General features: G+C 39.5%; 1 protein-coding gene across 1 annotated transcript in view; it reads left to right on the top strand.

Annotated features, from left to right (window-relative positions):
* Positions 1–24,881, top strand: part of LOC103208535 (ADAMTS-like protein 1) — a gene marked incomplete at its 3' end in the record, with an annotated part of 468,117 nt that overhangs the window by 262,654 nt on the left and 180,582 nt on the right. Inside the window, exons 14-15 of the mRNA XM_042782739.1 lie at positions 11,266–11,567; positions 17,926–18,055. Of these exons, the coding sequence (XP_042638673.1) occupies positions 11,266–11,567; positions 17,926–18,055 (432 nt within the window). The remainder of the gene's footprint in view (positions 1–11,265; positions 11,568–17,925; positions 18,056–24,881) is intronic.

The following is a 24,881-nucleotide window of genomic DNA, read 5'->3' as shown; positions in this document are numbered from 1 at the left end:
ATATCCACTACCATCAAGTCTATTCCGACTCATAGTGACCCCCATGTTTCCAAGGCAGTAAATCTTTACAGACGGAGGTTGCCCCATCTTCCTTCTGCAGAGCTGCTGGAACCCCCAGCTATTTGAACCCCCAACCTTCTGGTTAGCAGTAAAATGCCTTATACGTAATTTTATTAGTTTATTTTTTTAAAATCGAGCATCTATTAAGTGGCAGGCTCCATGCTAATCATTGGATTGAATAGATACGTAGAGAGAGAGAGAGAGAGAGAGAAGTTAGTTTTGCCTTCATAGGGATTTTGGTCCAGTAGGAGACAGTTACTGTATAAAGACTTACACTGTGATTATAAGAAAATTAAGAGGTGCTCTAAGAAAATCTAAAGGATTTAAGAAAGTAATCAATAGATGTGGAGGTCAAGGAGGTTCTTGTTGGGAAGAGACATGTAAGCTGAGACCTAAAGGAGGAGTGGGAGTTATTCCCAGCTGAGAGGAGGGAGTAGCATCATCCGGGAGTGACCAACACATGCCAAAACAATGAGTCATGATAGAATGACACACATTTATGGAATTAAAAGACTAGCGTGGCTGGAGGTAGTGGTTAGGGGCAGAGAATGGTGAGAAATGGAGACCGACGTAATGTAACTTTGGTAAAAAGTTTATCTTGTATTCTAGCTATACCAAAACAAAACCCACCACCATAGAGTCAATTCCGACTCATAGCAACATTATAAGACAGAGTAGAACTGCCCAATAGGTTTTCCAGGGCTATAAATCTTTACGGAAGCAGACTACAACTTTCTCCCATGGAGTAGAACCATCACCCTTTCATTTTGGAGCCTAGCTCTTTAACCACTGAACCACCAAGGCTCCATATTCTAGCTGTAGTGGTAAACAATTAAAAGCTGTCCATTTGAAGATCTCCCTGGCTACAATGTAAAGAATGGGATCCTGATGACCTGTTGTTGTTGTTGTTATGTGCCATCAAGTCGGACCCGACTCATGGCGACCCCTCCTTGGGTTTCTGAGGCAGTACCACTACGGAAGTGATGGCTTAGAGAGGAAGAAACTAGATAAATGCCTGTTATGATAATCCCGGAGAGAGATGGTGGTAGCTTCAATGACCTTGATTTACAGGGCAGGCTGAGAGATGGTATAGTGAGGTGATGAAGACCCTAGATTGTGAAGCTAGACTTCTTGGGTATAAATACTAATTCTGCCCTTTATTTAGTAGTATACTTTGGTAATGTCTGTGTTTTAATTTTATCACAGAGAAATTGGGATAAAAGTTGAACTGTTGAAATATAATGTTCAAAAAGGTAAAATATAATGGCCATGCAACATAAAATTAACACGTATCAAAAATTGTACCTAACATTTGAATTACTGAGGGAACCAGTAAGCTATTAAAACTAGTTCAAATGAGAATTATATTTAGGAAAGTTAATATTTTGTACCACCAGCCACTCTGCAGAAGGAAGATGGGTGATCTACTTCTGTAAAGAGTTAGAGTCTCAGACACCCAATCAGGGTTGCTGAGTCAGAATCAACTCAGTGGCAGTGAGTTTTTTTTGTTTTATTTTGTTTTTGTATATTTTCTACCGGATAAAATTAATCTCTGGTGACGTAGTGCCTAAGGCACTTGACTGCTGACCAGAAGGCTGGCAGGTCAAACCCATCAGCCACTCCTCAGAAGGAAGGTTGAGCAATCTACTTCTGTAGTGATACCGCCTCTGAAACCCAAGGAGGGGTCACTATGAGTCGAAATTGACTCCATGGCAGTGAGTTTTGTTTGTTTTTTATATATATACATACTCAGTGCCATTGAGTCAGATCCAACTCATAGCACCCCCTCCTTGGGTTTCTGAGGCGGTATCACTACCAAAATAGTTTACCTAATATTCTTTCTGAGGTAGATTTCTGCTGGTGGATTTGAACTGCCAGCCTTCTGGTTAGCAGTCAAATGCCATAGGCACTATGCCACCAGAGCTCCTATATATATATAAAATTGTTATTTTGTTATTTATATATATATATACATATATATATATGTGTGTGTGTGTGTAACATCAAAATTGTTATTTTGTTATATATATATATATAGCATATGGAAAAGTAATATCTGTATCATTGCCAGTTTTCTGTCCGGAAACTATGTCTCTGTGGAATTGCAAAACACACTACCTAAAGACAATCAAAGATTCATAGAATTAGACCACCCCTGGAAGCTCTGCAAGACAATGCCAGCATTCCATTGAAAGAACAAACAATAATCTTTTTTTTCTTTTTGTCCATTTCACAATATTTGCAACAGTTTCCATCTCCTAACAAGGTTGTAATGAATTAACATATGAAAAATGCTTAAAATATAAAGACTAGCTATTAGTAGGAGCTCTGGTGGCATAGTGGTTCAAATCCACCAGCCACTCCTTGGAAGGAAGACTAGACAATCTACTTCGGTAGAGATACTGCGTTGAAAACCCAAGAAGGTGTCACTATTACTATTAGGTGTTGGTGGTAGTGGAGATGGAGAGAAGTAGATGGATTTCAGTTAAATTTTTGATGGAGAATTTTAAAAAATGGGAATAGTTTAGAAGTGAGGTGTGAGAGAATTTGAGAGTCCAGGATGACTCCTAATTTTTGACTTGAACAATTTTGTGGGCAGTAGAATTATTTCCTATGATAGGAAAGATTGAAAGAAGAATAAGTTCTGAGGGAAAAAAATCGAGTGTTCCATTTTGGATATTTTAAATTGTAGAAGCCTTTGAAATATCAAAGTAAAAATGTCAAAGCAAGAAAGCAATGTGTAGTGGTAAAGAACATGAAATAGCTGTGTGACAAGTGCCTCGGTTTCTTCATCTATATATTAAAATAAGAATACTAATAGTTCTTATTTATTTAATTATTTTTATTGTGATTTGGGTGAAAGCAGTGTCTAGCGCATTTAAACAACAAACAAATCCATTGCCATCGAATTGACTCCAATTCATGGCTGCCCCATGTGTGTCAGAAGAATAGAGCTGTGTTCCTTAGGGTTTCCAATGGCTGATTTTCAGAAGTAGGTCTTCCAAGGTGTCTCTGGGTAGACTCAAACTTGTAACCTTTCTTCATGCTGGCTTTTCTCCTTCCCATACCTTGTCTGGAAGCATAAGAGAGAAAAGCCAGGGCAGAACAACAAAAAGACTTTTAACAGAGTACTCAAGTATATGAGGTCCCAGGCTCTCAAAGAGCCCAGTAGTCTGTGGACTCAGTAGAAAGTGCAGAGAACTCTGATCCCCAGAAAGCATTTCCTCTATAGTATAAAGTCTCTTTCACAGGGAAGCTGTGGTCTTTAATGAAGTCAATCTCTCTTTTCCTGATTCTAGCACTGAGCATTTTTCTCAAGGTATTCTTGAGGTATTCTTGCAGAGAGGCCACCTGCCTCTCAGAGAACCCAAAAGGGCATCATTATCATGAGGAAATGACATCCACTATTTGGAAAATGCCACTAAATATAGTTCTCTCAAGACTGCTTTTGTATGTTCTGGAATTGAGTCTTCCCTTCAAATTATTACTGGTTATGATTAAGCATTCACCTGCTAAGCAAATGGTTGGTGGTTCAAATTCACTAGCCACTCCAGAGGACAAGGATGAGGAAGTCTGCTTCCATAAAGATTTACAGCTTTGGAAACCCCATGGGGCTGTTCAATTTTGGGTTGCTATGTCAGAATTGACTCAACAGCAGTGGATTTAGCAGCATTAGACAGGATGACTCACTGGATTTTTTTCAAATGGTTGTATTAGTGGCTTTCATCAAAATTGTTATTTTGTTATTTTAATTTCCAGGATCATTCTATTCTTGGTTATACTGCTAGGGAAACTTACAGTCCTGAAGACCCCCAGATGCCAGGCATACTTCTTGAGGATTTGAGGAACCTATGAAAGGAACTGTTTTGGGGAGTGGTCTCCTGACCACCTTTGAAAAATTGCACTTGGAGACCTCAGTATGAATTGTGTAACTAGCATGAATGATTTGTGACTCCAGAGATTTGCAAGCTAACAAAAGCAATTGAGAAATATATTTCTAATTCCACATTTGGATCAAGTATCCTTGACTAAAAAATATTTCATAATAAGTTAGATTCTCATTTATGTGGAATGATTTAGGGAAAGTTCTCAGTGAATGTAGAAGGATGTTTCAGATAAATAATCTTGCAAAATTTTCATGTTCTTGCTATGTGTTTAAATAATAATTTTAAGGCTATCTTGACATTATGGATTTTGTGTGTAATTCTAAAATTCCAAGAGTGATTCAACTGAGGAGTTGTTTTCCCTTTGTAGTATTCCAAAGGTTTTGTTTTTGTCCACTTATTTCAAAGGTTTTTTTAAATTTTTTTAGTCTTCACTTTTAATTTCATTCAGAGACATTAAGTAACTCAGAAGTTGTGTACGTAAGATCCTCTGAGTTTAGGTGAGAAGCAGACAAAAGTGTAAGTAGAAAAGAAATGTTTTCCCTTCCCTTTTCCAAGCCAGCAGCAATATGTTTTTTTTCCTCTTACTTCATCTGTGCAAATGCATCCTCAATCCAAGATGCCCAAGGGCCCCACTTAGGTTTAGGTAACTTCACCTTTCCCTGAAGATTTTTCTCCATTAATGTCACAAGAATTGCCCAGGATCAGTAGAAATTCCAGCTTTTCAGAATTAAAGAAGAGAAAGGAAGATTGGGTTAAAAATAAGATGAGGCATTTTGGAATATTATTAGCAATGGAATATGGTACTTTTTACCCCCAAATGAAATATTTACGTAAAATACTTTTTGTTTCGTTTGTGATAAAATTACTTATACAATATTTTATTGTTTCAATATGCTATTTTCCTTTTGCAGCCACTTAATATAATTTTTAAAAGATAAAAATCACGATTCTCATACAAATATAAAATGAGTATCGGTCAAAGATTTTATTTACTTCACTGATTAATGAGGGGACCGGTAAGGTGTGGCAACCAATTAAAAACAAAATGAAAAGAACTACACATATTTAGGTGAATACGAATGGTGAAATCAATTTATAAATATATGCAAAATGAGGCTATGGCATTATGTTGCACTATAGGTGCAACAATCAGTTGCATTCCCCTAGACAGAATTAATTTACATTTGTATATGTAAAAATCATTTGCTTTATTATCAGTCTTCTGCAACTTCCAAGCCAGTTGCTGAGGAGTTGACTGACTCATGGCAATGTTTTCTTTCTTTTTCCTTTTGTTTTTAAACTATATGTGATATCTTATTAATGTTTATTTTTCCTTTCTATTAGTGAGTAAAGTATTCAAACTCTGATAATACCACTCGTGTGTCTTCTCTGGGAAATTGCCTATTATTGCCCTTTCCTCATTTATGTGTTAGTCTTAGGGTTTTGTTTTTGTTTTTTGTATTTTTATTTTTAATTTTTTTTATTGTGATATGCAATTTTACAAAGTAGATTCATTTTACACACATCAGTACATGCACATTTATTTTCATGGCCCAATCCCCAACCTTAAGAAGCTCTTCTCCCATCTCTTCTCTGTGAATATCTCTTCCTTGTGCCTTTCTTATCTATGCACTTCTGTCTGTACAGCTTTCCCTCTATGCAAATGCTGCCCTTCTGATGTCTCGTGGTTGATTGATCATGGTGCATCTCCCTAGGGTATTGTTGTTGTTGTTGTTATGTGCCATGGAGTCGGACTGGACTAATAGCGACCCCTCCTTGGGTTTCTGAGGCGGTATCACTACAGAAGTAGATTGCCCAACCTTCCTTCTGAGGAGTGGCTGGTGGGTTTGAACCACTGACCTTCTGGTTAGTAGTCAAGTGTCTTAGGCACTACACTACCAGAGCTCCCAAGGGTAGATAGGTATGTCTCCCTGGGATAAGTTTTCCACTTGTAGGTCTTTCTACTGTTTGGCTTGAGAGCTAATCCACATAAGTGTATCTAGTTCCAGGACCCAAGGATAACCAGGGGCCACAGTCTCAGGGGTTCCACAAGTCTCTATCCACCCAGCTATTCTGGTCATTTTTGTAATTTTGAACTTTGTTCCACATTTTTCTTCCCACTCTATCCAGGATTTCCAATTTTGATCCCTTTCTAAGTGGCTGACATTGGTAGTCGGGCACATCTAGTTCTTCTGGTCTCAGGGTTATAAAGGCTGAGGTCCTCATGATCCATCATATCTTTGGTCTAATTGTTTCCAAATGACTTTGATTTTCTTCACTCTTATTTGCTGCAGATGAAGAGAGACCAATAGTTACATCTTAGATGAATGCTCAAAAGCATTTAAGACCCCAACTGATACTCACCAAAGTAGGATGTAGAACAAGATTTTTATGTACTATGTTGTGCCAAAGAGCTCTGGTGGCATAGTGCCTAAGGCATTTGACTGCTAACCAGAAGGCTTGTGGTTCAAACCCACCAGCCACTCTTCAGAAGGAAGATTGGGCAATCTACTTCTGCAAAGATACTGCCTTGGGAACCCATGGAGGGGTCACTATGAGTTGGATTCGACTCATTGGCAGTGACATTGGCTTGGTTTTTTTAATCAAATGTACTTGAGAAAGGAATGTAATAGAATAGAACAAAAAGTATCTTTGTTACAGACTGTATGTGCCTAAAACTGGAGCCTAACTCTAGCTAAGGAACTTTGGTAGCATAGTGCCTAAGGCACTTGACTGCTAACCAGAAGGCTGGCAGTTCAAACCTACCAGCCACTCCTCAGAAGGAAGGTTGGGCAATCTACTTCCATAGTGATACTGCCTCGGAAACCCAAGGAGGGCTCGCAATGGGTCGGGGCTGACTCGATGGCACATAACAACAACTCCTCTAGCTAATATCTGTAGTGATATGACACTAATTAGTCAAGAATGAATTGTTTCTGTATAGCATTTTATTAATAAACTGATTGGTTTTATGTTCTCATTTTAGTGCATGCTTCTATCTTCACAACAGCCCCTAATAAAGTTAGCACTTTGAGATTTTACAAGTGAATATGATTTTCACTGTTTTCTGTTTCACCAAATGGACTCATTCTAAGGCAGAGCTTTTTGTTAATGGAATGAACAATCAAGCTGCAAACAGGAGACCAGACAGGAGCATAAACCATTCATTTGCCAGTTTGCTTGTTTTTTAATTCCTGGGGATGGGAAGACTAAACACAGAAACTGTATCAGTCACTTCTGAAGTTTAAGCCAGTCTTTTAAAGAACTGAACATATCCAGTCATTCTTCATTCACCCCCACAGTAGTGCTGCTAAAAACTAATTACCCAGATTGAGCTTCTAAATAAAAGCTAAACTTTTTCATGTTTTTCTATAACAATAAATACCTCATTTAAAAAAAAAAGAATTTGCACATGAAAATAATTAACCTACTGATAAAACTCCAATTGCTCTTTGTTCTTGAAGTCCCACTTTAAAGGATCTAACTGAACAAGTACTTTACAAGATGAGATTTCTAAGCATTATATCTAAATCTCCAAGCTCACTTGCCTGCCCTCTTATTGACCTTGCTTCCTCCCACTCGTGGCCGGAAAGCTCAAGATAGTAAATACAAAGTTGGGAGATCCTTGGGATGTTGGGAAAAGCTTATTATGAAAAATTGTTATTACTCATTTGGCAGTTTGCACTATCAGATATTTTTTCTTTTGAAATATAATCTCCTGCCTTAATGAGAGACTATAACATACAATATATGCACCAGTGAAATTAAGATGACTGCCAAAAGACAATACCACTTAAAAACCAAATTGTTTTTAAATAGTGTGAACTTGATGAAGACCTGAAGATAGTGGGTTGACAGATAAGCCAGTAAGGCTATTTGACATTTGATAAGACTCTCATTTGGGAGACATAAAGCAGATGTTTGTTGTTTTTTGCTATTAACCCTAAATGCCCAGATAAAAATACACACACACACACACACACACATTTACATACACATATACATGCATATGTATATATATATATATATAATTATTTAGGCATGCTGCTTTAAACAAGTTTCAATCATTGCAACAAATTCATAGGGCTTCATTGGCATGCCCTTTCTACTTTGTGTGCTTTTGGTGTGGCTTCCTGATCTTGGAAGGAAGCCAAATGCAAAGTGATTCACCTTCTATAGGCAAGGAGAGCTGAGGGGTACAGCTTGTGCATTATTTATATTCTAGACTCATCTGGGACTCACTTTGGAAGAAAAAAACAAAAGAAGTTGGCAATTTGAGGGTCCTATAAATTTACATACATGGAAAAAGAGGAAAACCAAAAGCTAAAATAAGGTTGATGACTGTCTTAGTTACCTGGTGGTACTATAACACAAATAAGTGGGTGGCTTTAAAGAACAGAAATTTATTTTCTCACAGTTTTGGAGGCTCAAAGTCCAAATCAAGATCTCAGCCTTATTGATTTATTCTTGGTTGGTAGCTCTGGTGTTCTTTGGTTCCTTGGCATTCCTTGGCTTATACATGATTCTCACATGGCATCTGTCTTCCTCCATGTGTGTGTCTGTTTCTATCTTGGTCTTTTTATAACTCAGAAGTGATTAGGTTTAGGATCAAACATCAAACAGCCTTACTGGCTTATCTCCCAACTACTATCCTCAGTTCTTCATCAAGTTCACACTAATTAAAAACAATTTGTGTTTTGTGGTATTGTCTTTTAGCAGTCATCTTAATTTCACTGGTATGACCTCATTAACATAAGAAAATAAAAATCCTATATCCAAAAAGGATTACATCCATAAGTCCAAAGGCCAAGAATTGAACATCTCTCTCTCTCTATTTTTTTTTGGGGGGGGGGGGGGGGGGGGACATTTCAATCCAAAACTTTGAAATCTATTCTTCCCTAGCATCTCTACCAGATATTCTGCAGAAGAGATTGGCAAGCTACAGCCCACAAGCCAAAGCTAGCCCCTTCCACTACCACCCTTTATTTTTGCAAATAAAATCTTACTGGAACACAGCCTCACCCACTTGTTTACATATTGTCCATGGTTGCTTTTGCACTATAATGACTGAGCTGAGTAGTTGTGTTAGAGAGAGCACATGGCCTAGAAGCCTGAAATATTTTCTGTCTGGCCCTTTACAGGAAAAATTTGCTGACATTTGCTCTATTGAGATGATCACTGAAGAGGGCTATTATAGGCGGCAGAACAGTAATCCTTACTGTATTGGGAAAGTTATACAGTGCAGTTCTTTTTGAGATTTTGTCATCTTTTTTATTTGAAAAAACTCTCGGCCTCACATTATTAAAGAAGTATTATTCACAGCACTGTAGTCAAAGTTGTCAGGTTTATCGTTTGGTTTTGCATGTGTGTTTATATACAAAATGGTATAATAAGCATTTTGCTTTATGTCTACACCTGTGTTTATAAAATTCATTGCTAGTGTATTTGTCTGATCATTGTTCTAGGCACAAGGTAGGTGTATATGAATGTGCAATGAATAGGGTTAAAATTATTTTGACCGTAGATTTTGGTTTTATGTTTCTAAGAACCACCTACCTGGGCCTTATTTAAAGAAAGACTTTTTAATCTTGTAGAATTCTGTTTTCTCCCAAATTCTCTAGCTGATCAAAGATTGAGTGAAAACTTTTAAAACAAGAGGGAAATTAAATTACAATAAGAATTTCATGGGAATAATCTCAGGTCGCCATTCTGCCTTTGTTTGCTTTTCCAACATGGTTGTATGGTGACTTGGTTCTTTCCTAGGGTGTGTCTCTTCAAAGGTAGCAGGAATCAAGCCCTTCTTTTAACGGACTCTTACCATGCCTAAGGGTTCTCTGGTGGCACAAACAGTAAAGTACTTGCCAGCTAACAAGAAAGGTTAGGAGCTCAAACCCACCCAGAGGCGCTTCAGAAGAAAGGCCTGGTGATCTGCTTCTGAGAGATCACAGCCATCGAAAACCCTATGAGAGACAGTTCTACTCAGAAACACACAGGTCACCATAAGTTGAAACCAACTTGGTATCAATTGGCTTGGTTTTGTGGTTTGACATGCTTCAGAACGTGGTATCCTGCATTGGAGAAGTCTGGCTCCCATGGCTAGATCACCTCTGCTCCACATGCAGCCCAGGCTCAGGCCCAGGAAATAGCTTTTTTGCATTCCTTCCAATTTGAAAACTTGGATTAGTTTGCTGTTAGAATTTCAATTTCCCTAAACTAGATCTGAACTATTTGCATTTGCTAGGTTTTAATACTCTAACCTTCTTATCAGTTCTTTAGTTTTCTGCCAAAGTCAAGGTTAAGGAGCCAGGTTTGCATGCCTCCTCAGCAGGACTCCCTGTGAGAAAGCATGGGGTCGTGGAAAAAGAAAAAGTTCTATCCCTAAGTTCTTTCTCTATGTTATTATAGTAGCTTTTTGAAAATGTTAGTGATTCCCTCCGGGCTTTTTTACGCTAGGCCCTTCTCAAGGTCATTTCACTGTGGCCATTGTTGATTTGGGCAAGTTGGGGGACCTTTCTTTAGAATGTGGATTTTGTGCTACATTCTAGAGACACTGAGAGAAAAACCAAGTTTTTCCTCTTGTCACTTCTTTCGGGAGGTGGGTGTAGAGGATGTTGAACAAACTTATATGTATGTAAAACCTCTCATTTACAGTGGCATGCCTATGGATTTAAATTTGTAGCATGTCTTTCCTCTGTGATATAAAAAGAATTGGAGTTCAGACTAATTCAAAGAATGTGTGAGGAACAGGACTTTACTCCATTCTTGGAAACTTACAAGAAAACCTCTTTGTACATATAAATAAATCTTGGGAAGCACATTGAACAGAAAAGCAAAGTAAGTTGCAGAATATGAGATTCAGGCTTAAAAAAAAAAAAAAAAAAAAACTTCCTTAAATATCCCCTAGGGCTTATTTTGTTATAGTTTTTAGTATCAATATTAATCTGCTATAAGAATAGCCAACATCTTGCAGGAGGCACAAGTGCTGGGATTTAGAACACCAGAGGAGAAACCACCAATCCTCTGCCCTCAAGAGCTACCATTATGGGTGCAAAGCAGGCAGTAAGCAGGTGGTCTGTGGCTGGAATGTCTTACAGCTGGGAGTTCATGTGACGCTCATAAAGAAACCAATCCAGAAACAGTGGCAAATGAGCTCAGGAACTAACTGGAGCATCCATCACAGGACAGGACAGCAGGGCCCTGTGCACACCCTGAGAAAGCAGCAGGCAGTGGAGGCAGGTGGGATGCAGCCCCTCAGAACCCCCGTAGTTTCCTGCCTGGGCCTTCTCATCCTGTCCTCTTGTTTGCTTGCTGGCTGCAGGTTCATCCCAGAGGCCTGGTCGGCCTGCACTGTGACCTGTGGCATGGGCACCCAGGTGCGAATGGTCAGGTGCCAGGTGCTCCTGTCTTTCTCTCAGTCCGTGGCTGACCTGCCTGTTGACGAATGTGAAGGGCCCAAACCGGCATCCCAGCGTGCCTGTTACGCAGGACCATGCAACGGTGAAATTGCTGAGTTTAACCCAGAGGAGATGGATGGGCTCTTCGGTGGCCTGCACGATTTTGATGAGCTGTATGACTGGGAATATGAGGGCTTCACCAAGTGCTCTGAGTCATGTGGCGGAGGTAAGAAGGGGGGCTCTGGCTCAGACCCCTGCCATCCTTTTGTTTTCTCAATATCTTTCTTCTCTCCCTGTATGCAACTGTGTCGTGTGACTGCCTCTCCCTCAAGAATGATAAGCAAAGGGAGGAGGAGAGGAAGCCAATCTAAATGTAAAGCATGCTGAATGAAACACAGATGTCTTTCTCTTTTGGCTTATGTTGCTCTCAGACTGTCAACTGTGAGTGGCCAACACAGCTAATACTTTCACTTTCAGTTGTCATTCTGATGTTTTGCAATATATCTTTAGTGCAGCTGACTGAGAAACACAGTTGACACTGATCTGGCAATGCTCTCACCATTCAGGTTTATTTATCTCTACTGTTGATTCAGTGCATGTGGTATGCACCAAGGCCCAACTTGCCAGAAAATGCTGCTATTCCCAAGGACAGGTTGTAGTCCCTTCAATTTACTGATTTCCCAAAGTAATATCTATTTATGCAAAGGAAAATAATGTATAAAAAGATAATTGAAATGGGGGGGGGGCACAAGGAAACTAGATTAATAGAAAAGGAACAACCAAAATAGAAATAGATTGTTGACACATTGCGGAGAAAAAATGTAGCCACTGTCACTGAACAAGATGTATAGAAATCATTAAAAGGGAATCTAATTTTCTTTGTAAACTTTGACTAAAAGCACAATATTACATATTTTTTTAAAAAAAAAGGATAATTAACACTATGGATACCTGGAGCTAGAAAGGATTTGAAAGATCCAAGTCTGCACCCCCCACCTCCAATTTACAAATGAGAAAGCTGAGATTCAGAGAAGCTGAGTGACTTGCTCAAGTTCATACAACTGTGAATGATAGAGCTGGTACTAGACCAGGGCTTCTATTTCTCTGTTGAATGTGTCTTTCCATCATACCAACTTGTTCTTTAAGCACTGAAAGAATTCTTGAACTTTTTTCATTGTGAGTATTATTTGGTTATGCCATGTGTATCGACCTGATTCTCTTCAGTATATTCCATGGTGATATAACAACATGTCCAATAATTCTTTACTTTAGGTGTTATGAACAGGATTGGATGGGGGAAGGATTTAAATCAGCATGTAAATCTGCAAGGTCGTGACTTTTCTCACTGTGGTAGAAAATACATTAGATGCATATTGGCACTATCTCCCAGATTGGCTTCCAAGAAAGATTTTGATAGGTGAAGAAATGCTGGCTAACTGATTTCTTGCCATATCCCTCCAAGTGATTATCAATACCCCTTCTGGTATAGCTGTATATTCTCCAGCACAGTTTCTTACTTAGCTGGTGTAACAAAGTATTCCGAATTATGTTCTAAAACTCTTTTCTAAACCATGACATTTGGAAAACTCAAAGGCTGCTTTTGTCGTTATTGACAATAAGAACAAATATGCCCATTTTATTCCCATGCAGTTGCAAAGGAGTTAATAGTGGAACAAGTACTAGAAAAGAATCCATTTTCCCCAGCTGGTCTTTCAGTAAATGTCCTGACCTTGGGGTTCTTGTTTGTTTCTAAGTCTTCCAATTTCAAACTCTGGAATTCAGAAGTCTTTTAATGGAGAAGTCCTGGTATTTTAAAACCTGAATTCTTCCAACTCATTCTGGAAGACAGTTTCCTGGAACACAGCAAATGTAACTGCCTTCATATGGTGTTCTTCACTCACTTTGAGGACATCTTTTCTTTCATACTTAATGAGAGAAGTATTCAATAAGCTTTGGTGATCTCACATCTGAGAGGTCAGGTGGAGAGGCTATGGCCAGTGGCTTCAGTTGCTGCTTATCAATATCATGAGTGACTTAAGAGCTCAGATGTTTGTATTTTTGTTCCTAATGCCCATGATCACCTGAATTGAATGATGATTATTTCTAGCCTAAAACAAATGTGCATTATTTATGGTCTCTTAGTTAGGCTTCTCAATTACAAGTAAAGCCTGGAAAAAAGTAGATGCAGTAATAGAATATATAAATAACCAAATACCTTTATCTTCAAGAGTCTAACCATTCTGACCAACCAGGGATATAAAATTCAAAGTGTAGAATGTGTGTGAAATGTATTTAATTTAACATATTTTAGATTTAGAAATAAGATTTGAATGTTTGATACACAATAGATCTCTGCATATAGGCACTGGCTGCACAACATAAATTGTGCATCCTTCGTATCCAAGGCAGGGTACAGTTACTGAAATTTCTTAGGTCTTTATCTGTCAACCAAGCACACTTACCTACATATGTCACTGTGCTAAGATAATATACTTACACTTAAAATGTTAAGAGTTCAAAATTCCAAAATGGTGAAAATATGCTATTATGTGGTCCATATGATGCTCATGTGGACTAAAAAACTTTTAATATATGGGACATATATATTTTCAAGTCATTGTTTGACAGTAACATTTTATTGTGTTATCAACTTTGATCTTTCACCAAAATTTAACCCATAAGGAAGGAGATATATATAAAATATATGTCATTCTTACTGAAGTCAACCAAAAACATGCAGGATTAACAAATAGATTTTAAGTCAATTTCGGGTTGTAAAGTAAGACAGGCTAATTTTATTGTTTTTGTAATCTCAAGAGATGAAATTGGATAGACATAAAAGTAACCTTTCACCTAACAGAAGTAGCAACCAGTTAGTAATTTAGTCTATAGTTAGTGGCAGTGTTTCCCTGAGCTGTCAGCAAATATCATGTAACAATTATGGTATTCTGGAAGATATAAACACAGAAAATCCCATTTTTGGGAAGATTGAAAGTGAGCCTCACCTGTTCAGATTTCTGTCCTGTGTTCCACCATACCTCCTGGTTGTATTTTAATTCCCCATGTGTGAATTTGTAGGTGTGGTCACAAAGAGCAGTTTTGAACCTGAGCAGTTTTATTATATTGAGCCCTAGATGGCAAAATCCACATTAAAATCTAACTGGGGGAAAAGCTTGAAATTGACTTCAACAAAAATTGTACCTGTTTCTCCCTCTTCCTTATGAGTCCTTTCTCCTGCTTCTGTCGAGTAAGGAAAGCCCAGAATCATAAAGTGCCCATAATACTTAAACATGTGTTCTGTGTTCGTTTAAAATGTCCTTCTAAGTGCATATATTAGCCCATTTGGAAAGAATACAAACTTGATGAGTTAACTTCTCACATCCTTGTCTGACTCCCTTGGGCCAAGTGCACTGTGAACTCGCAGGTGAAGTCGTACATTTCTCTACTCTTCCAGCTTCCCACCCTCCCATTCCACCTCCCTCACTGGACATTCCTTTCCTATGGCATCCTATTCCCACCTCCCTTTAGGCTAAATTTTAAGCTGTGCTTAAAATGCCCTGCCCTTTAGGCATTTCATTCGTTCATTCCACAAATATTTATTGTGCGTTGACCAGAGGGCTGGTCCCAGATACTCCTTTAATTATAATTATGACAGAACTCTGTCCTTAGTTTCCCCCAACACCCTAAGCCCCACCTCAGAATGCTGAGGCCGCCACCCCCTATGGCAGTAGACATTTAATGTGCAGCGTTACTTAAGTAAGCCTAGTTTTATAATACTTTGGATTAGAATTTAGTTAGTCTAAAATACTTATTAAGTTATTAACCCTCCAGTCTCATAACTTAACTATCCCCAAAAGTAATTTTCTTTAATTGTTGAGCTATGATGACTGGTTGGAGGGAATGTAAATGCCGTCCTACATAACTAAGAGGCACTCAAAGTGTCTTTTAGCAATTTTTGCCTTTGGTGTACCTGTTTCTTATGGTCTTAGAAGGGCCTAAATTCTATAAACAATGAGTTCACAAAACAGATGAAAACCAGTCACATCATTCACACATATCACCACCACCACCATCACCATTATGACTACCAGTACCACCACCCGAAGCAAGCACTTCAAGTGAGGCATGTGATGACCCCTGTGGTCACTTCCTGCCTCAGCATGGTCATCATCTCACTTTCATAAAAATCAAGATATATTTTCTATTTTAGAAAACACTTTCAACTATCTTGGAAACTATCAAGTAGGCAAATGGATTGAGAACCCAGTTTCTAACCTAACTACGGCTCTAGAGTCTGTATGGAATAGTCAGCTACTTGCAGTGGCTTGTCATCAATAAAGCCAGTCTATTACAGTTGTTAGGAACTCTGGTAGCGTAGTGCCTAAGGCACTTGACTGCTAACTGGAAAGCTAGTGGTTCAAACCCACCAGCCACTCCTTGGAAGGAAAGTTGGGCAATCTACTTCCGTGGTGATACTGCCTCAGAAACCCAAAGAGTTGTCACTATGAGTCGGGTCCGACTCGACAGCACCTAACAATAACATTATAGTTGTTGTTACCGACAACATTACAGTGGGAAGCATCATATCATCAGTTTCTTGTGTAATGCTTTGCTGCATCATTGTAGCATGAATTTCAAATGACTTGTCTCAGCTGTGGTCAAGAGAACACCCTGCAGTCAACATTACAGAATTTGATAGAGTAATAGGAATTTCCAGTATAAATATCAGTGCTCCACCTTGCACTGGCCATGGTCCATTTAAATTAATATTTGAAGCTTATAAAAAAATCTAGAAAAAAAAGAAGATATAAAGGGCACTGTCTTGGCCAAGGGTACTGTTATGGCTGAAGTACATTGATGAAAAAAGTTGGATATATCTGACTTAAGTAGGGAGAAAGATACACTATTCAGATTCTGGTTTTAAAATGTTACTTTTTAAATGATCTTGCTGAGTGACCAGTCTAAGTCAGGAACTTACGACATACTAGCTTCTTGACTGGTATGATGACTTCCTGGGGAAGCATAGAATAGATGGGAATGAGTCAGTTGTACTATATCAGGTACTATTTGATGAAGCAATGCAGCAAATGTATGTGTATTTATATACATAACTAATAATATGTAGAGTCACATATTCTACAACAATGTACAAATACGTAACTGTGCATAGATATCTTTAGATGTACATAGAGAGCTGTGTATGACTGAAAGCAAGTTAGGGAGACTGTCTTGTCTAGCCCCTTCCCTTAAACTGAACTCTACTGAAATGGTTCCAGACAAATGTCTAGGTTATTCTTGAAGATCTCCAGGAAAGCCTATATGAGAACCCCTTAGTATTTTAGGGGAGCTCTGGTGGCATAGTGCCTAAGGCATTTGACTGCTAACCAGAAGCCTGGCAATTCAAACCCACTAGCCACTCCTCAGAAGGAAGGTTGGGCAATCTCCTTCTGTAGTGATACCACCTCGGAAACGCAAGGAGGGGTCACTATGAGTGGAATCTGACTCCACAGCAGTGCGTTGGGTTGCATTGCATTAGTATTTTTTAAATGTTAATGTGTCAGTCTGTAAAGCTCCAGTGCTAACGGCACGCAGCTCAAGCTTGGGAGCCACCTTCAGCATGGTGACCATGTGTCAATGTATTACCTCAGGCAAGTCTTTTAAGCCTTCTAAACCTCAGTCTCTTTATCTATAAAATGGGGATAAAAATAGCAGATCCCTATAGTATTGCTGAGAGGATTGAGTGATGTATATCACGCACTTAGCCTGATACCTAGTTAGCAATGTGTACCCCGTACGTGTTAGCTATTGTTAGTATGGCTGTAGGCACCAGAATGAAATGGCTCATTGTTATATTTCATGCTTAAATTTTCCCTGTCTCCATGAAGGATCCTGAAGGTCATTCCCTGAGACCTGGCAAGCAACTTTGTGCCAGCTCCTGTTCAAACACCAGTTCTGAGTATTGGTGGAAAGATGGCTTATCAGATGTCATCATTATTAATCTTGTTCTTTCTTTGTCCCAACTTCTAAAGCTGCTCTAGGTCACAAAAAAAAAATAGAATCAGAAGGATACCAGCAAAGGCTGGAATCCTGGATGCAAGGCCCCAAAAGCACAGCATTTTATAGAATATTGGATAATAAAACATGGCTTGAATTTCCTTCCAAATGCAAGTTTCTTGATTAAAATATAGTGTGTAAAGATCTTGGGGCCATTTTGTTTGTTGGTTGGTTGGTTGGTTGCTCTGCCCTCTCCTGCAATATATTATCATGTTTCAATAACAGCGGCCATGTAATTTGGTGGCACATTTCTAAACATATCAACAGTATTGATAGAGCCTCTCCTTTTAGGGGGGAGTTGCCTTTCTCAAGGGGTATACTTTCAGAGGCCACTAGCCTACGAAGGCTTTCTTCTGAGTACAGTCAACTTTGACAAGATTGGCAGTCCTGGGCTTTAAACTGCCTTCTCTGACATGCAGTGAGAGTCCTACCAGTCATGGAGACCTCCCACCAGCTGCCTTGTCGACACTTCATCACCCCCCACACACACCCACTCTGCACTCTGGCCTGACAGTGTGATTTGTACACAGGTGTCCAGGAGGCTGTGGTGAGCTGCCTGAACAAACAGACGCGGGAGCCTGCTGATGAGAGCTTGTGCGTGACCAGCCGCCGGCCCCCGCAGCTCCTGAAATCCTGCAACTTGGATCCTTGCCCAGCAAGGTAAGGACTTGGTGGCTACCCTCCTATCCAGGAGCATGTGCAGAACTGGGTACATCTTTCCCCAGGCAAGACCAGAATGCTTATTGTTACCCAGTGTTTTGAAAACCAATTAGCATCAGCTCAAACTTCTAGTCAAATCCACTTAAATTTAATTGAAACCAGGGCTTTGGAATTCCAGCCCAATGGTCATGCACCAGGACCAGAAGGCTCCATGCACTAAAGCGAGCCTTGTGGCATGGCTGGTATGTGCATGTGCTTTCTCTGGAAAGGAACATGAACTGGCCAAACATCATGGTCTCTGCCACCTCTCAGCCAGTGTCCCAAGCCCTCACCCCATAGTAATGAATTGCCTTGCAGACTTCAGGGCACAGGAAACTGAAGCATCTGGGTGGTAAAACTGATCCACTGTGAAATCTATACACACACAGCATGCAGATGCATTATAGTATGCTTTGGGATGAGTGTTCCATTCCACATGCGTAAAATCAATTAGAGCATTTCATCGTTGAGCCCTGCCTGCTCTCATTATTATCCAAACTTGAGTCTTAGTTAATCAATCAATCCAATCACTTCTTCAGTCCACACAATTTTATGGTTTCTTGAGAGACTTGCCTTTAGATACTTGTTTGGAGCAAATCTCTGTAGAAACTAAACTGTCTCATCTATTCTGGTTTGAAAGAGAGACATTTAAAGAGCCAGAGCTAGACTTTCAAATCTGTAGATGAGATTTAGTATGTTATTGGATAAGGTCTTATCTTAGATATGAAGAGGAACGCTGCTTCTGAATGAGTTTTTCTTCTGTTTCTCCCAAGAGTATCATGTAAAAAGCAATGTGCTGCTTTCAGGCATTAACAATAGTTTCCTGGTCAAGCGGATGCTCCTTGTTTATTATTTCTCAACTGATGAGATTCCATTCTTTGGGACTTAAAGTATACAGATTGCAGGCCGCCTCAGATCAGATCAGGGCACTCATGTGACACTTCTGCTGGTTACCACAGTTGTTGAGTCTATTAATCTGAAGATTGGGCCTGAAATTCCCTCTTCAGATGCAAAAGTGAAGAGAACTATTCATGCCAGATTCCCCAAGAAAGGAGTCAGCCACTGCTGGGAGTAGCACCCCAACCATGAGAAGAGCAGTAAAATAGAATTGAGGGCAAGATCCGGAAAATCCCCAATCCATGCCTGGAATCCTGTAGAATTTATTTTTCTATCCCTGTCCCACCTGGTCGTGTATCTCTGTCCTAACGTTACAGCTCTCCGGATGGGTTAGCCTAAGACCTAAGTGCATGGGCAAAGGGTGCAAACCCCTTCTATTGGGCTACAGTCCCCGCACGTGGGAAGAAGCAGACTGGATTCAGCATGGACAACCTGCAAAGGTCTTCACTAAGAAGTTAGGCCTGGTTTCTCACCTTAGTTTTGTCATCAACTAGCTGTGTGGCATTGCGCAAGATGCCTGCCTTTCTATTTCTAGATAAGCTGAAGTCACCACATCTTATTCAAGTATCCCATGATCGTTATTTTGTAGACAGAAACATTAGATTGCTACTGCTGCTGCTTTGTGCTGATAATTGGTGTCATTGCTGTTCTGCTTATTTACCATAACTGTAAAAACAATCAGAAGGGCCTTTCTAACACATCCCAGTGTTGTAATGACATCCATATGCTGTGATGAGCTAAGGCAATGCTAAGAAGTCAATACCTGGGATTAGCTGAAAATCTGGGATTTGCAGCCAGTGAACCCACTCCTTCCATGAGCAGACCAAGAAATTGGACACACAGTAGTACTTCCCGTCCCAAAGTAGTACTCCAAAAAAAAAAAAAAAAAAACCCAAAGTACTACCTATGGCTAAATTATATAACCTTAACCTACTCTATAACCTTTTCACTGACTTGTGGACAAGGACCACTGGTGGGTTTAACATTGTTCCATCTGCTCCAGATAACCTCTGTTCTCTGATTTTCCACCAGCCAACTGTCAGTGGCAGGCCAGGCCTGTCACAGGAAACAGCCAGGGATTTTAGGGGCCAGAAATTCACAGCTGAGCATTGTAGAATGGTGCTAATTAGATTAATAAAGGAAGCCAAAGTACAACAGCCTAGTGTGACTCATTTTCTTCAGCTCTCATTCAAGAGCCCAAGTAGATTTCCATCTTTAAAATCAGAAATGGATAGAGATGGAGCTCCTAAGGAAGGTTTAACTGTGACATCAGGGAAAAGATCTATCCTTCTGAAGACTAGTATGAGATGTAGATGGAAGAGAAACCACTTTTTTGTAGGAATATACTAGTGTGTTGTTTTCCCAAACATCCTCTGTGCAGTTAGGGATAATTTTGATCTTTAACTCATAGTTCTTATTCTGCATGAGGACCCCTGGTGGCACAGAGGTTTAAGTGCTCAGGTGCTAACCAAAAGGTCTGCAGTTCAAACCCACTAGCCATTCCACAGGAGAAAGATGAGGCAGTCTGCTTCCATAAAGATTTACAGCCTCAGAGACTCTATGAGGCAATTCTACTTTGTCCTATAGGGTCACTATGAATTAGAATCGACTCAACAGCAGTGGGTTTGACCTGGGTTTTTGGTATTCTGCATACTTTGGCATTCTAGCTACAGTTTGGTGTGTACTCTGATGGGCCTGATGTTTCTATACACTGTCTTTGGGTTCTAGGTCCCTGATGATAGCCAAGTTTTGTTTGTTTGTTTGTTTGTTTGTTTGTTTTTAAAGCCATAGCATTCTCTATTGGATATATAAGTCTTGATCATTGAGCTTATGTCTGTGAAAGGTGGGCCCTGGTTAACATAGATAGCTTTCTTGGGTGGTTGTACATCCCACTGAACATCAGTTGTTTTTCTTGTTGTTGCTAATAATTGCCATCGAGTTGCTTACCACCAACATTTTAGCTGGTCGGTGATTGCCTCATCATTTGCCTTATGTCTTAATCATTCTCTCTGTATTTCTAGCACCTAGAATAATGTTTGAAACATAGTAAGTGCTTATCAAATAAAGGAGTATAAAGGACTAGGGTCAAATTTATAAGTAGCAGTGTTTAGACTGCTATTATAATGTTATTATTGGTGATAGCTGGGAAGACCGCTATGTTCTCTCTTCCTCTCCATCTTCTTATTCCATTTCCCCTACCTATGTCATGTTGCTGAAAATGCCATTATTAGAGTTCCTTAAACTTAAGGCTTTAAATACTAGTTTGAAACATAATTGTTGTTGTTAGCTGCTGTTGAGTCAGCTCCAACTCATAGCAACCCTGTGTGCAACATAATGGCAGTCCTACACCAGCCTCACAATCTTTGGTATGCCTGAGCCCATCGTTGCAGCCACTATTTCAATGCATCTTGTTGAGGGTCTTCCCCTTTTTCACTGACCCTCCATTTTACCAAGCACGATATCCTTCTCCAGGGAATGGTCCCTTCTGACACCATGATCAAAGTAGATGAGAAAATTCTGGCCATTCTCACTTCCAAGGAGCATTCCAGCTGCCCTTTTTCCAAGACCGATTTGTTAGTTCTTCTGGCAGTCCATAGTACTTTCAGTATTTTTCACCAGTACCACAACTCAAAACTATCTTCTTCAGTCTTCCTTACTCATTGTCCAACTTTAACATGCATATGGGGTGATTGAAAATATGTCTTGAGTTAGGCAAACCTTAGTCTTCAAGAAGACATCTTTGACCTCCAGCACTTTAAAGAGGTCTTTTGCTGCAGATTTGCCCGGTGCAGTATGATGTCTCATTTCCATGGGACTTGATGCTGCTTCCATGGGTGTTTATTGTGGATCCAAGTAATATGAAATCTTTGACAACATAATTACCCTTATGATAATAACCCTTTAGGTTAACAGTTATGTATGCTAAAATATTCTCAAAGTAAGAACACAAAAGCAAATTTTAAAGGAGGGCAGAGTAGACAAGAATAGGGTTGAGTAAATTATTAGCATTGTCAGTAGAGATGAGATGCAGCATATTGAGGGACAAATGTTAATCCTTTAGCATTTTTGCCTAAAATTGACCCTGAGAAATTAGGACCATTTTTGCTTGTGGGCTGCTGATGAAAATATTGCATCAAACTTGGTAACAAAGTCATTACTATAAGGCAGAAAAGTCTTTCTAAGCACCTTTACCTCCCTGTGAGTAATTTGTCTCTAGAAATCATGCAATCCAGCCACCTCTGCTGGTGTGAGGTTGTTTTTGTTGTTATTATGTGCTGTTGAGTCAGACCCGACTCCCCTCCTTGGATTTCCGAGGCAGTATCACTACGGAAGTAGATTGCCCCATCTTCCTTCCAAGGAGTGGCTGGTGGGGTTGAACCTCCAGCCTTCTGGTTAGCAGTCAAATGCCTTAGGCACTATGCTACCAGATCTGCCTCAAAAAAGAAATATCCAAAAAGGAGTGAAGACCAGTCATTAGGAAAGAAGTTAGCCTTCTGTTCCCACTAAGAAAGGTTTCTATATAGTGTAATTATACAAGCAGTACACAAATATCCTCATTCTGAATGCTTCAAACATAGCGATAGTAATCGGGAATGAAGTGCATATTTGCCTCTTTCACTAAAATGTTCTACGGTTCTACACACTTCCTCTCCTCAGAGATGACCATTCTTAAAGGTTCTGTACATACTCTTCCAAACCTTTACCTATTCATTTGTATGCATATATAGGCATATACAAATACATAAGGTTTTGCCCTTTGTAAATGGGATCCCACTATACAAAGTGTTTGACAACTTAAATTTTTCACCTCCCAATGTGCACTAAAGATCTCTTCACAGCCCTAAAACCAAGCACCAAAACCTCTGCTAGCTAGTCAATTCTGACTCATAGTGACACTATAGCACAAAGGAGAACTGCCTCCTAGGGTTTCCAAGACTGTAAGTCTTCATGGAAGCAGACTGCCACATCTTTTTCCCATAGAGTGGCTGGTGGGTTCAAACCACCTGGGTTAGCAGCCAAGTGTTGAACCACTGCACCACCAAGTCTTCTTTTCACATCCCTAAGACTGCCAAAACACAGCACCAGCAGATTGATTGAGACCTGTGTTCAAATCCTTCTCTGTCACTTTTTTTAACTAAGTGACCTTCAAGAGGTCATGTACCTTTTCGGATCCTCAGTTTCTTCATTTCTAAAAGAAGATGAATAATGCCTAGCTCAGAAAACTATTGCAAGATTTCTGCGGGATGGGCTATACAAAATATTAAGCAATGCTTGGTACTCAGAAAAATGAATTCTCATCTCCATTTCTGGTGAGAAATACCTCTAATTTAAAAGAAAACACAATTTCATTTTAATCTAGTACTTAAGTTATATTTGATTCGATATTATCTTTTATTCAACCAAATGTCAATAATTAAGCTTCATTAACTGTCTTCCTGGTTTATAAAGGAGTGACATGAAAAACCCAAAGAAAACCAAAAAGCACTACCTTTAAAAAAAAAAAAAAAAAAAAAAAGGAGTAGGGCTGTTATTAATTTATAAGCATTTGATAGCTTGGCCAGTGTGTGTTGAAAAGATTTGGTAAACGTACGTGGAGGAGGGAAAAGAAGTAAGCAATGAAAGCCAGATGGCTGAAAATGAAGGAAATTCCAGGCAATTTCTGCAGCTTTGTTCTAACATACTTTTTAAACTAAACTTTTATTTCTGTGCAACACAGAACAGCTGAGTGCTACAGAATAGATAAACAGTGAAGGAAAAATCCTGTAATTCCAGCAACAGTGCTTACTTTCTGTCCCACCCCACTGCCCCAGCCCCTGGCCTGGTCTTTCTTTCTCAGATCTTTGGTGATTCTTAGAATGGGCAAGAACTATAAGAAAAGTTTGAGGATCCCTATTTGAAAGGAGAGAGTTAAGAAAAACGGTTTAAATGTCAGAGTTTCATCTTTAAAAGCATATTTCAGAATGCTTAGTTTACTGTCCACTAACAAAATGCAGGCATACAAGTGGCAAATGAGTTCCAATTTCCAATCTTTTTTTTTTTTTTTTTTTTTTGGTATTAGTCTAAAATGGCTAGAGCAGAAAGGGGTTGCTTTTTAGCACAACCCACCAGCCACTCCTCAGAAGGAAGGTTGGGCAATCCTACTTCGTAGTGAAACTGCCTCGGAAACCCAAGGAGGGGTCGCTATGAGTCAGGGCTGACTCGACGGCACATAACAACAATGTTTTAATTTATTTGATGGTGCTTTCAAAGCTTTGCAGCTTTGGCAACCTGATTTGGCAACAGGATTCCTGTTGCAGCATGCTCTATAATATTGGTTCATCTTTTTTGCTGTGCTCCCAAAGTTTTCATATGCTTCCTTTGGGCTTTGTCAATACTAACTTTTAAGTGCTGAGAGTGAAAGCACACCAAAGCTCATTGGCATCCACAGAAATTGAGTCTAGATTTGGAGACCACATTCAGGCACCTTTGGGGAGTTTAATGCTATGACTACTGTCATCCTCCAAGATAAAGTCCAATGCCTCTTACACTGTCTCTCTCTTCACTTCCATTAATGGACAGGTGGCAAGAGAGGAACCTGCCAAGATATTTCTTAATAGCTGGGCCTAACTGGTCCAATGTGAACTTCTATTATTTCTCTACCCAGGACTGTGTTGGCCCAGTGATTAGAATTGTCCCCAACAGGATTTTGATATCAACAAGGTCAAAAGTCACATGTATATTTGTCTCAAGGCTAAAATCTTCACTTCTCCTAAAGAGAGCCATTCCCATGGATATGTCACCTGTTAAGTCAACCTCAATCTTATGGGAAATGATGATCTTAGAAATTGCTTTGCATGCATAGATTTACCTGTTGCATGACTCTGAGGTAGAACTCAAGGAACTGGATCTA

The sequence above is a fragment of the Orycteropus afer genome, unplaced genomic scaffold, assembly GCF_000298275.1.
Source record: "Orycteropus afer afer isolate SDZICR_OR568_19922 unplaced genomic scaffold, OryAfe1.0 scaffold00450, whole genome shotgun sequence".
Lineage (NCBI taxonomy): Eukaryota > Metazoa > Chordata > Mammalia > Tubulidentata > Orycteropodidae > Orycteropus > Orycteropus afer.
This window is presented reverse-complemented; position numbering and strand designations above follow the sequence as displayed.